At 36.1% G+C, this 13,864-nt stretch overlaps 2 protein-coding genes across 4 annotated transcripts in view; both read left to right on the forward strand.

The window, feature by feature from the left end:
- LOC106692921 (uncharacterized) overlaps positions 1 to 1,277 on the forward strand; it is a gene marked incomplete in the record, with an annotated part of 90,744 nt that extends 89,467 nt beyond the window's left edge. Inside the window, 1 exon segment of the mRNA XM_067046800.1 lies at positions 1,147 to 1,277. Within this exon segment, the coding sequence (XP_066902901.1) occupies positions 1,147 to 1,165 (19 nt within the window).
- A 3,728-nt stretch (positions 1,278 to 5,005) lies between these two features.
- The window catches only part of LOC106692922 (micronuclear linker histone polyprotein), a 36,211-nt gene continuing 27,352 nt past the window's right edge, over positions 5,006 to 13,864 (forward strand). For all 3 annotated transcript variants that reach the window (XM_067046801.1, XM_024359015.2, XM_067046802.1), the window contains exons 1-4: positions 5,006 to 5,269; positions 5,569 to 5,616; positions 10,233 to 10,430; positions 13,293 to 13,319. In XM_067046801.1, coding sequence (XP_066902902.1) covers positions 5,152 to 5,269; positions 5,569 to 5,616; positions 10,233 to 10,430; positions 13,293 to 13,319 — 391 coding nt within the window. In that variant the 5' untranslated portion in view covers positions 5,006 to 5,151. The remainder of the gene's footprint in view (positions 5,270 to 5,568; positions 5,617 to 10,232; positions 10,431 to 13,292; positions 13,320 to 13,864) is intronic.

Raw genomic sequence — 13,864 nt, forward strand, 5'->3', positions numbered from 1 at the left:
AAAGGAAAAAGACAGCAGAGGGGTATTTACCCAAGGTTACGCTCTAAGGTATAAAGGATAGAGGAGAGACCCAAAGGATAAATGATGTAATAACTATACAATTGTCATTCCTGAAGCTCTGCTAGAATTATTAGATCCACTGGTATGTGTATTCCGAATGCTGGACATTACCCAGGCCACAGGAAGCTCTTCTCCTTAGGTTTGAGAGGAGAATATTGAGGAAAATTTATGGCCCGGTTTGTGCTGATGGGACCTAGAGGATGAGAAGAAATGTTGAACTAGCAGGCCTCTACATGAACCCAGGTATTGTAAGGGTGGTCAAAGTGGGACGGCTTCGGTAGACAGGCCATGTATTAAGAATGACCCAGGATCAGATTCCTAGGATGATCCTGGACAAAAGGATATATGGGACAAGGGGAGTAGGAACCCGGCTTCGATGGATCGATGGAGTGGCAACGGATGCCAGGTCTATCTCGGAAATCCGCAATTGGAGAGCAGTGGGAATCATTAGAGAGGATTGGCAGACGAAGTTGCTGGAGGCCTTGACTGTACAAGAGTTGTAGCACCACAAATGATGGTGATGATGACTAGTATGTGTATATTCACTCACTGTCTTCTAAGAAGTAACAAAAAGTGTGAATTCCCTGGGTAGAGTAACCAAAGGGAATGATAATACAAAGGCAGCCCAGAGGCACAGCCTGCAAAGTTCAAAGTGGATCAGAAAATTCTAATTAAGCATTTATTTATCCAAACAAAGCATTTACAAATATACTACATATTTACATAATGATAACTTAAAAATATATACTAGAAACTAACATTAGATAATTGGAGGTAACTGAAGATGTAGTCGTAGCTCCTACAAGTTTAACATAAATGTAATAGCAGGCTACTTGAGGACTCCTCCCGTTACTCCACACATTCAACTAGGATTAGAATAGAATATTCAATGGACTATTGTTGCATATTCTATCTTACTCCGTGAAAGTTTTTAGATACTGTACTTAATAAAACCGCCGTTATACCATAATTATACTCTTTCAGAATTCTGATTGGAAAATCTCAACAGATCTTACTCATTAATATAGGTAGGTATATGTAAAAAAAAATTTCTGTGAACAACCTTTGATAAAATATTTGTTATAGGTTTTTGATGGATGAATGAACAATTTCCTTTGCTTCTGAACTATCTATCAATTCTTCAAGAAGTCCTCTTAGAATTGAAAACTATTGTTCAACTTGAGTGTCATATGTTAAATAAACTATTGAAAAATGTCCATTATTTTTAATTTGTATACCACTTACTAAATTTATTTTAATAATTTCCACAGTTAAAATAACTCTATATAGTATTGGTAGAAAACATGAATTTACCTGTATTATTTTTATATTTTATATTTATTTAGTCGTTATTTTTTCATTTCATGCCTGAAGTAAAGAAAATCCTATGAGTTTTCGCACAGGACACTTATTCAAGCCTTTATACTGTTTTTAAAATATTTTTTTTCGAATAATGAAGTAACGTTGATGATGTTCCTTTTTGAAATTTGAGTACACTTTAAAATCTTATCTCGATGATGTAATGGCCTATATTAAGGGTATTCATGATCTTCAGTTTAAAATGTTAATAATAATAATTATGAGGGCTTAGCGAACCCGAAGGTTCGATGTCGTTAAAATGTTAAAGAGTGTTAAATAGAGAAATAATTCCTTCTTTTATCATGTTAAAACGATATAACATTTAACATGGTTGGGAGTCTATTAACAGGTTTACTAAATGGAAAATGATGTCAGACAATAGCTGAGCTCCACACCATTCTTTCTGTTTTCAGTTTGATAGGTTAGCTGCTTCTAGTTTCTTGGAAATTAAGGTAATTGATAAAAATAATAATAAAGTTATGGGAAAAAAAATCTAGGAGATGAAACAAGGAACAAATGAAGTGGAGAAAAGATCATATAAAGAAGTTGTTGAAGAATTTATTATCTTGTAAAAATTAAAAGGTTACAAAACAAGTTGTCCAGAAAATCTGCTAGGAGCTCTTATACATTTAACATGGACTTTAAGTTAGGCTGCTCACAATCCTATACTAATAACATTAAGCATGTTAGAACGTTTTATATTTAACACATCATGAATCCTTCCATTGTTTCCACTTGGATGAAAATCCAATAGTTTCTAAACTTTAATTTGTCATGATCGCTTCAGATGTCAATATCGCAAGATAATAATTATGTGCTCCGTAAGGCTAATTCTATGTAAAGTGTTTTACCATGTTAAATGTTATAAGTATAGGATTCTGAGCAGCCCTATTTAAAGTCATGTTAAATTTTAAATCCATAATAGCTCCTAATGGATTTTTTGACCAACTTGTTTTATAACCTATAAGCTTTCCTTTCAAAAATTCTTGTTATTCTTTACTTATAAATTTTTATTATAGTAATTTATTACAACATGCCTAAAGTAAGTGAAAAGTAGAAGTTGTGTGAAAGTTTGGCTACTACCCAGGAGGTAAATAAGGCACCCGCCTTGTTGATCTTTAGATTGGTGAGCAAGAGAATCAAGATGAGCTAATTGATCACTGCCATTTCATTATTATTACTGTCATCCATTGCTTTATTAGATAAAAAAACATCCAAAACATAAACTAGGAACAAATAACCTAACACAACAAACAAAATGGTGGCAAGCTCCGCTGACCTGTTACATAATGTCATTCTCCATTTAACAAACCTTATGTTATTTGTTTTTAGCATGCTAAAAGAAGGAAATATTTTCCTTACTTTACATTTAGCATGTTAAACTAAAGATCATGATTACCCCTAAAGATTGCATTGTTTAACTTGATGACTTCTCTCTCCATGTTATGATTCCCTCTTACAAGGAAACTAAACTCTAAGCAAGAATAAGTATTCGGATTTTTAAAAGCGTTTTTGAGATAAAGAACATTTAATTTTAATAGAACAAACAGACCTTTAAAAAATCGCTTTTTTCGGCCTTTTCGAATCTATTTTTACATTTTCACGATAAATCGGAAATTACAAACTTCGCAAAACATTTTATATGCCCATTCAGGTGTGGGAAAGTACCTGATAAGTTGTTTTAATGTGGATAGAGACCGAGAAGGCGTATTCTTAGGAAATACTTTCTCACCATTAGATCTAAGTTGCAGACAAAAGGGTGCTCCCTAGACCACAGGGTCTCTCTACTCTTCATGATTCTGAAGATTTTCGAGCGAGGTTGGAACATGAAACAAACATGGAAGCTATTGAGGAAAATTAGTATCCGCTCCTTGTCAGAGAGCAGTTTCCAACAGCTAAAGACCAGAAACATCTACCCATTCTACAGAAACTTCGTCTACGGCTGAAAGATCGTGATTCGAACGCACTTTTTAATAAACTTGGACCTCAATGCCTCATAGGCAGTGCAATCAACTGCGCCATGTATAGCAGTCTCCTGTACATTGGAGCTGGGGCAAAGGTTACGACTTTCCATGTTCAACAAGCTCTGCTAGAAATCCATCATGCCCCATGAGGAGTTCAGGGACCCAGTAGTCCGGAAGAGCCCATCTGGCTTCCAACCTTGATCTAACGGCGGAGATGTACTTCTTAAGAATAGCCACTTCCCGGGTCGACTCTTAGAAAGTACTGAATGAGTATCTAGAATGTTTAGCAAGATGTATAATTTTCACTTTATTGCGAAAAAAAAAATGTTTTCATAAAGCTGCATAGAAAAGGCCGAAAATGGTCCTACAGCAATTTAAAAAACTATTTGTTCGTGAAGAGTTGCTATGCAACTCGATCAACATTAAATGTATGTGAGGTTCGGTTTAATACCTGAAAACGCGCGGGATCTTATTAGGAGGAACTGAGAGACCCCGTTGCTCGGGATAATCTTGATTCCAATCATTTCTAGATGGTCACCAGCTGGTTCCATTTTTCACAACATACTTCTGGATGATCCTATTTTGACAAATTATTCTTCGGCATTACCGCGTAAATTGTATCCAAAACTGGTGTCCGGCCAATATTCCTCCTATGCACGGCAATATGGCGATCCTAAGGTTGCATGGCGGGTTTAGACCCGTCTCTGGTTGGTATACAGTGGCACGCCTCAGTGGTGCCCTGCTATATGCCTCTTGAATGAATATCCTCGTATAAGGGTAGATGCCTGACCATATCCTTGCTTTGTTTAAGTATTACCGACAAATACGAGATATTTTTATAAAAATAGATATCTAAATGATAATAACCTTGAACCTTAATATGTTTCACTACGTACAATAATAGGTCAAGTTGTTCCAAGGTGACGCAAAAATAAATAGTTTCATGGTCGATTGAAAAACAAAACAAAGTCGTTTCAGCTAACTATTTCTCTATAACCTTAGGGATATATAATTATTCGACTTCGTAGCTAGTTTTTTAAGTTATAATTGATTGTGTATTCTTGTTTTAGTTTTCGAGCTTCTAGATAATGTGTTCCAAGGCGTAAAAAACAAACATGTGATGTTTAAAAAAAACGTTTTCGGTGACTGCAGCTGTGCTCTGATTTATCAAAGCATTTGGTACAGTCATTTACAATAAGAATATCATGTTAAGAAACTACAGCGTTTTAGCTGAGATTATTACGTCTTCTACTTCGTTTCTTACGTGGACTCCTTCACACACTTGACTGATTATTTGATTGTATAACTATAATTTACATTTATTTTGTAGTTCAGACTATATTATGTTTTTCAACAGTGTGTAAGCAGGAAAACAGTTTTTAATCTAGAAACACTGTTCGTATTAACATTTTCTTCTAAATTCCTCTGAATTCTTACTCCGTATTTGCTCTGCACCTCAACAGAGCCGCATATAGTTGCCCATGAGTAAATATTGTTTCTTTTGATGTTACACATGTAATAAAATATTACTCGGTGATGATACGTAAAATAAAATATTGCATGGTGAAAACCGAAAACGTTTTTATGTATTGAGAGATTTATTTACATGCGTTTAAAAACATATGTCAGCTATTCAAATCACGCATTTCTACACAACGTCCACTCAAACAGTAATTCTTTACACAAATATCTAACTTGTTATAATTTAGGACATTACCTACACATTTTGCAATTAAATTTTAAATAGCAATCATCAGAAGATAACAGCATGGGGGCGAAGTTCGTGGATCATTACAACTTCTTAAATTCACTTAATTGGAACGAGATGATCAGACTGATATCAAGTGGTGATTCGGCGGCGTGCAACCCAGTTGTTGCTCATACAAGTAAGGTTTCAACATCTTAATTAAAAGCAAGGGTATTTAAACGTTAACCTCATGTGGTCTCAATGGAATTTTAGGCATAGGATTAGTATGTAGGTCTTCTGGATACATATTATAGTACAAATAAAAGTAAATCTAACATTACATGCTGTGAAACATTTATCAACCAAAAATTTGTATAAATAAAATTATATCTCTATGCAATATCAATTTTCCGTCGAATGTAAGATATCTTATTAAATTAATGGAAAACATTAATATTTAATACGTCTCAATTTTTGAAAGAGGGTCCATAATTTCAGGTAGAACTCCTACTTCTTCTGCACCATCTATGCACTCTCGCTCTAATGGTAAGTAATACTTACAATATCGTATAGTTGTAGTATATAGACCTATAATTTCCTTAGTATTTCTCCTATATTGGTTATTAAATAAGAGAATATGATTTTAAAAGCCAAACTTATAGCAAAAATAAATGTGTGTGCTTTAAACGTGTAGTTGATTTGTTTCATTGCTTAGTGGATGGGAGCATTATGATCTATGCAATTTACTGAAACAAAATTCAAGCGAGAACTTCCAGAAGGAAAACGTCCAGAAACAGAAATTTCAACATTTACGAGGATGCTTATCATTAACCATTATTAAAGAATCTGGTTTTGGTTCTTGTTGAACAGGAGATTTTAAAATCAATCACCATCCTTCAGCTCAACAAGGTGGATAAGCTCTGGCAAATCGCAATGATGTCCAGAAGCTAAGCTATCGTAGGAACTTGATCATCGGGCTTAAGCCTCACATCAAGAGCTACAGACCTGATCAGTAAAGATAGCAGGTACAGGTCTACTATTATAGTGAACAATCTCAACTTGCAACTGGTGGATCTGAGATAGTAGAGCATGGAGGATTGAAATGCATGCTGTATCAGGTGGGGCATTGCATCAATCTGAAGGAAAACTTGATTGAAAAATGAATATTCGCAAAGAAAGGTGATCGTATGCTCACATACTAACTACTAGAGCAGAAATAGAAATTCGGAATGCTTATTGCGAGTAACCAGATGGTCGTTCATTGATCGATCCCTACACTCCTACGTTCTCTGGTCAAAGAAGGGAGAGCTGCATTATTGTTAATCTGGCCTCGCCGAAGCTGCTGAGACACACTGTCGATTGGACTCTTAAATCTGAGACGAGTTCCGATCACAAAAGGCTGTCTTTTGCTCCGTTGAAGGAGAAAACGTATTCTAAAGGCCTCAAGAAGGGATTTTTAAGCCGCCGGAACGATTTGAGCGCCTTCCAAAGTATGTTGGTAGGAAAGATCGCTGACAAGGACTGGAGATAGGTGGAATCACTGAACACAGGAGACCTGGACGATAGTGAGTTGGCTTACTGATATTATCTGAGAAACTGTCGAGTATTCCCTCCAGGACTAAAAGGTGAAGGGACCAAGAAAAATCACTGGAGTAGCCTTTAAGCTTGAAGGGATTTTTAATATTTTCATCGAAGTGACCTATTCCAGAAATGATCCAAGAGCAATGAAAAACACTAGTAAGTTGCACCAAGGTACTTACCCACTTGGTACGGACTTCTGCCAACCATGAGACACAGGATCTTTTTATGCAGTAGACAGGCAGAAAGCTGATCCTGTTCTTTGAGGTAGCTATTCGTTTTGCTTAACCCATAAGAAAGAAATTACGTTCAAAATAAACAGTGTTAATGATGAAAGACAACACTTAAATTGTAAAATCTTAATTTCCGTGCACAGCATTAATATATATTTAGTATATTGAGAAAAAAATAAATAAAAATTAGAGTGTTTACAAATCTAATAATCCCCAAAATTACTATTTATAGCTCGAATAACCTGAAATAAACGCATCCTAAATATTATAGCGAATAGTAAAGCAATGCTTAAACTTTCATCATAGCAAGAAATAGCAAGCCTAAATTATGCTTCTAGGCTGTACAGAACAGAATGAGCTACAGCCTAAAACGCAAGCTGCATAAAATCTCAAATTTCGCTGATGTCATCACTCCCCACTGCAACAACTAATCTCCATTTGGAAGCTAATGAGGTCCATATCGATTAGCATGAGCGCTCGTTCCTGAACTCACTTAAAAATAATCGTCATTATATTATAACATCAAAAGTTAGTTTTATAGTATTTCTAAAGAACCAATGTATGTGCTATATTAAATAAAAATAAACCACTAAAGTTAATTAATAAATATTGAAACAAATTATTTACACCGAATCGATAAAATTTAAAAATAATACTTAAATAGTAATAACTATTTTTATTTGAGCCAACGTGGAGCGAAACGTTAGCTCAAATAAAAGTACTTATTACTATTTGAGTTGTTTTTTTTAAACGCACCCGGACAATATTTCATTTATTAAAAATAATATGATCTTAAACTTAAGTTAATAATTGAATCCGAAGCTTACAAATTCCTTAAAACACGGAAGAAACAGATATTTATTTGTCGGCAATTTTAAAACAATGCTAACTTAACACAAGCGTGTAGATACAGTACAAGTGCCTTTTACTTTGAGCCCAAAACCAACTCTTAACGTGTCCGCCACTTATTGAAGTCAACCTATACATGCCAATCAAAACTTCTGCGCACGCGTGAAGTTGCCTTGGTTTTGCAATTTGGAGGAAGGAGTATAATGGAGGGGATGGCAGCCAGAGTACAGTGGGGAAGAGTGCTAACCATTTCCTGGTTGCTTTCTGTTTCAGGTTAGATGGCGGACAATCGTACTAACCTCAAAGTAAACCTTTCCTCCGTGGGCACGTTATCTTAGGTTTTACTTTTGCGTTCAAGGAAAGTAGGGTAATGTCACCCCCATTTGGGAAAGGAATAGAAGCATTGGAGAAAGGAGTATAATGGAGGGTGTTGAGATGGATTATTTTCTTGATTATTCTGCTTGTCCAGAAGGCCTCGACAATGCGTGTTCAGTTTATAAAGGTAAGGTAGTTGACTAGGAAGATGACTAGATAGGAGGAGATGGGTGATAACCGTTATATCTTAAAGGATGGTAACTACGTCCTATCGGGTATTATTCCGAATAATACGAAGGAGGTACGCAGACCTGGAGGGTAGCTGCCGAGTCATGCAAGAAGGTTCCTTCGTTCTGCCGAGTACTATTCTGACAGAGGCAAAGGAGGTATGTAAGCCCGGGGAGTATCTAGCCGCCGGAGCCTACAAAGAGATAACAGGTAGAGGAGAGAGAGTGGCCACAGAGAAGGAAGCTTGATTGAAGAAAATTCATATGAGCGAAAAATGCTGCCTTGAGGGAATACCTTGATTTTTTTTTTCTCTGATCTCTCTAAAAAAGAAAAAACATTAAATTAATAGGTTTCATTACGTATGGTTACAAAATTCAAATTGAATATTACCTTTTTCTACAAATGGCACTTGAAGGTATACGGTAAGATACTTATTTTGTTGTTTTGATGTGTCCGTTCCATATGAATACTACTCGAAAAAATCCGGAAGTGAGGGGCTTCCTCATGTTGATGAAGCAGAGAAGAGCAAAATATTTAAAGACAAAAGATAATGTTAAATAACAAAAAAAGAAAAATCAGAAGTCGAAAAATAGTTGGGATGGGAAGGGGGAGTGTATAAGAAAGGAGTTTAGGGTAATGTTTACTGGGATTTTTTAAAACCTCTCCTGCCCTGCCACCTCGCAGGAAGGGTGGATGGAGTGATAGTTCGGAAAACTAGATTGAAGGAGGCAGAGAGACTGTCAAAGAATTTTATGTGTCTCCGTATGATGTGTTGTACAGTTTCTAGCTGTAGTTCGTTATGAATGTGCGTCATGGTACGTTTTTCTAGAGATGTTCCTCGGCATATCTTCTGTAGTGTGCTTTTCTGATATATTTGTAGTGATTTCAGGGCTGTTGGGTAGAGAAAATGTAGTAGTGGTGCACCGTGTAGGAGTAATGGTCGTAATATTACTTTGTAAATGAGTAATTTGTCTGAGTGACAGCCCTTGTGTATAGATGAGGTGTTTGAGTTGGTATAATGTTGCCTTAACGATTTGTATTCTGTTTTGTATGTGTGCGGTGAAAGATAAGTGTTGTTCTAGTTTCATGTAAGGTATGTGAGATGTTTCTTGGTTTGTATTGCCTATTCGTTTAGTTTTGGTGCTCTATTAGGAGTTTTGTTGTATGAGAATGTGATGGCGTCCGTTTTTTGTGGGTTGATGTGAATGTTTATGTCTCGTAATTTGTTAGCGATGAGTTGGGCTGCTGCTGCAGCGGCCTGGACCATGGCCTTGTCTGCATTCATGCTCGCTGAGTACATGGCTATATCATCAGCATAGGTAGATATTTGAATTTTCATCTCGACTATGTGGGCAGTACATATGTTGAATAAAACTGGCGCAAGGACCGAACCCTGAGGGACGCCAAATGTGACGTCATGTGTGTCACAGTGTTTGCGCATGTGGATGAGGACTAGCTTCTCATATATTTTGAAATGTGGTTGAGGAGGCTGATGGTCCGGTAGTCTACCGGATCCACTCCTCTTTTTCTGGGCTTAAGGAATGGAACAACGATACATACGTAGCATGTTTCCACTCCATTGGGGAGTATCTGAGGCGAAAGCAGGAGTTGTATATGTTGAGGAGAAACATTTTTGCTTAACTTTTGCTTTGAAGAAGAGTAGAGTTACGCAATCCCCCTGCCTTTTCCACACTACTGTTACCTTCTCCAGCTTGTCCGCCTGAATTCCGTGTAGCCCAGTCCCCCTCCTCCCTTCTCGAGGATCTATTTGATTTGAAATCGCTTTTTCAACTGATCAAATTAAAGATACCACTCTTTAAATATATTATTTTTTATATAATTGTTAATGTTCATTGGTTTAATTCAATTAATAAACATTATTTTCGTACAATTTAGAAAAATTAGATATTTTTTTGTGTATGCATCTTTCCCCTTTTTAGTTTAATGAAAATGTTTTAGCTAGTTCTTCCTCTCGTAAGTTAAAGAGTGATAAAAACAATAAAAGGAAGAAGACAAAAAACAGATCTTCAGAAGATGGTTACAAGAGTAAAATCCAAAGGTTTTTAAATCCTTGTATGTCTAATTCATCCAATAAACAAATTCGTCGAAGACTCGCTGATTTAGAGCGTAAAGTTAATGACTTTGAAAAATTGTACTGTAAGTATTGCATCTTCTTTCATTAGGTTACATAGTAAATAATATAAGTATTATGTGTATGTAATACAGTTCACGCTGTCAATTACTAATTGCTATTCTGTTTACAAAAACATTACAGTGGAAATTTTAGAACGATTAAATAGTTCCTTATCTATCTTCAAACCCGACTTCAGTGGTTATTACTTTTAACTTGTATACCCAATCTGCCTCCAGTTCATTATTCTGCCTGGCTTTATCGTGGCTTGTGACAATTTCTTATTTCTGTGTTCTTACTTACATTTAACTTTTGCTTATTTTGCGAGTTATAAGCTGTTCATGTATTAAGACTATTAGTTCAACAATAAAGTTTAGTATTGCTGGCTCTGTGGGATTTATATACATTTTTGGGTTTTTATTCCACGATTTTGCACATTTTTGGATTTTCGCTGAATAAAAATTCGATCTAATTATAAGCTTTCACCATTGCTATCGACGAGGTGACAATGTTTAATTAAATAGTTCTGACCCGAATTGAGGATGTGGAGAGTTCTACATCAGAAAGCATCGAGGAGGCACGTTAAATAGGTACTAATAAGTAGCTAGATAGGGAATGAGTTGACAGGAGGAATTTAACACTAATCATACCAAGACTTAATATATACCTATTTCTACCATAGCTGGTCAAATGACCCGACTTTATGTTTCATGCTTGAATGTATGAAATATGGATGTTAGGAAGGAAATAAAAATATAAATTAAATTTATTATAATTAAACAAAATAGTATGTTGAGCATTTCTATTACAAAAGCAAAAAATAAAAACTTGTGCTCTTCCAGGTGTGCCACCTACTTGCATTTGTTGCCAAACAGATCCATCATTCGCAACATTTTGTTCATTTATTTCTACTTCACTTTCTTCCGAACTTGAGAGTAATCTTATTCTTTTTCGGCTACTTTACGCAACAGTCTTTGGAAGAATGTGCAACTTACTGACTACAAATATGACTAGATACTCTCATAAAACAAAAAAATTCTCTCCGGGTCAAATGATCTGTTGTGGTAGATATCAGGATACAACAAGGATTACTCAGAATAAACAAAACAAAACAAAACAAAAATATTTTTATAACTGTACATTAATTACTTAGAAAAAGTCATGAAGTCAAATGTGCAAACGCAATAAAATTATACGTGCATTTTCAATGGAAAAGTTCAAAATGGGTCATTTGACCCGTTATGGTATGTTTAGTGTTAACTTCATTTCATTAGGTAGTAAATAGGTAGAGCGTTCGATTTCGAAGGGGATCCGAAATCCTAAAGATATCCACTGTAGGTCCTTGCAGGATGAATACTCCACTTCGTAAGATATGCACTGATTGTCGTGAAGGTGTATGTCAGTCCTACAGGTATTCGTTATAGGTCCTGACCTTAGGACAGAGGGCATTGGAGAGTTAGAATGTTTTGATACTATCTATCTATCTATCTATCTATCTATCTATCTATCTAACCGTGGCGCTACAGCCCAGTTTGGACCTTGGCCTCCTCAATGAGCCTTCGCTATGTAGCTCGGTTTTGTGCGGTCGCTCTCCAGTTGCGGTTGCTCAGAAGTTCTCTGGAATCCCTGATGTCGGCATCCTTCCATCTCAACCTTGGCCTGCCTCTTCCTCTGGCCCGATGGAGCCTGCAGTCCAGTAACCTCTTCGGGATCCCACCCTGACGACATGGCCAGCCCAGCGCAGCCTCCCCAACCTTATGTGCCGCACCTCATCTTCCTCACCGAGCAGCTCGTAGAACTCCCTATTGGTTCGCCTCCTCCAATTCTCACCGACCTTGACACAGCCAAATATTCGGCGCAGAATTTTTCTTTCGAATATCAAGATTTCCTTTTCTTCAGCACTTTTCAGGGTCCAGGCTTCCGATCCGTGAGTGAGGACTGGCCAGATTAGTGTCTTGTAAAGCTGGGGATTTGGTGCGGCAAGTGACAGCTCGACTCCTCAAGTGTTTCTTAAGTCCTAAATAGCATCTGTTGGCCTTCATGAGACGCTGGCTTGTTTCCAGGGTGATCCTGTTATTGCTGCTGATCTGAGCCTAAATAGGTGAACTGGTCAACACATTCAAACGTAAATGGACCCATCTTCATCTCCCAGCCAACAGCAGCCACTACCAGGTCGCATGTATTTAGTTTTTGCCTGGTTAATCGTCATGCTCATTGCTTTTGCTGCTTCAGCTAGCCTCAAAAACGCATCCTGAAAGGCGTTACATGTTCTGATCCACTAATGTATATTATCTCTCACTGCCTTTTGATCCCTGAAAATTCCTAATGAGATTTTCACACTTATGTTTGCCAATTTTGTGCTTAGTTAACTCTCTGGGCTATTTAACATCATCGAGATATGCTACGAGTTAGGCGTTATCTTTTATTGGATCAGAAGATCCTATTGTAATCTTAATCGATTCAAACGATACATTTATAAATATTACAATATATGACAAGGGTACAAAGGGATTGTCAAAAAATAAACATATTTCAAAATGCGACATTTGCCTGATGATTGTTGTAGTTGACCTAATAATAGGTAGATTCCGTTATGTCGATCCAGAACGGTCAAATGGCTGCTAGAGCGGTGACAGGTGGTAGTAACAGTGGTCCAACACTATCATATGTATATTAATAGAATAGGGTTTAAATAACATAGTATATAGAAATTAATACCCTGTCGTAAATACCTTGGAAGTCTGGAAAAGACAGATGCCTATATTAATTAAGATTATGTATATATAGATATTTTAATTTGAAATATATTCTAGGTATATGATTCAAATTCGATAATGTAGTTCATGTTCATGTCATAATGTAGTTTATATTTAATTTTCAATTTTCAGGGAGTGCACTAGTTAACTGGTTAAAAGGTGAGTAAGGATTTATTATAAGTAATTAAAAATAGTTCGAATCTCTACACATGAATTAATTATGAGAGGGTTGCTATTCAAGGGTCTAATAATGGAAAAACAAATAGTTATGGTCGAAATTAATTTTATTGTTTTCAAAATATTCTCGATGAAAATCAATAAATTTTTGCGTACCTTTTCCACTACAAAACGTGCATCAATCGCTTCTCTTCGGGTGCCGAAAATCGTTGACCACGTAAATTATTTTTTATGTTTGGGAATAAAAAAAAGTTATTATGTGTCAACTCAGGGCTCTGTATAGTGGATGATCTAGCAATACGATGTTCTGAAACATAAAAGTTCCTTTGTTTGAACCCAAGTGTAAGAACTCGCAGGGATGATGAAGAATGATTCGCCTATTCTTTTGTTTGTTTTTTTAAATTTCTCTGAAGACATTTGGCTAACATATGGAGGTGTACCATTTAAAATTGACCTATTTTTTTTTTTTTTGGACTTTATTTAGTTTATTCACAACTGTAAAAGTATTTTTACAACCAGCGAATGAG

Source organism: Halyomorpha halys, unplaced genomic scaffold (assembly GCF_000696795.3).
Source record: "Halyomorpha halys isolate HHAL.00 unplaced genomic scaffold, Hhal_1.1 Scaffold78.1, whole genome shotgun sequence".
Classification (NCBI taxonomy): Eukaryota; Metazoa; Arthropoda; class Insecta; order Hemiptera; family Pentatomidae; genus Halyomorpha; species Halyomorpha halys.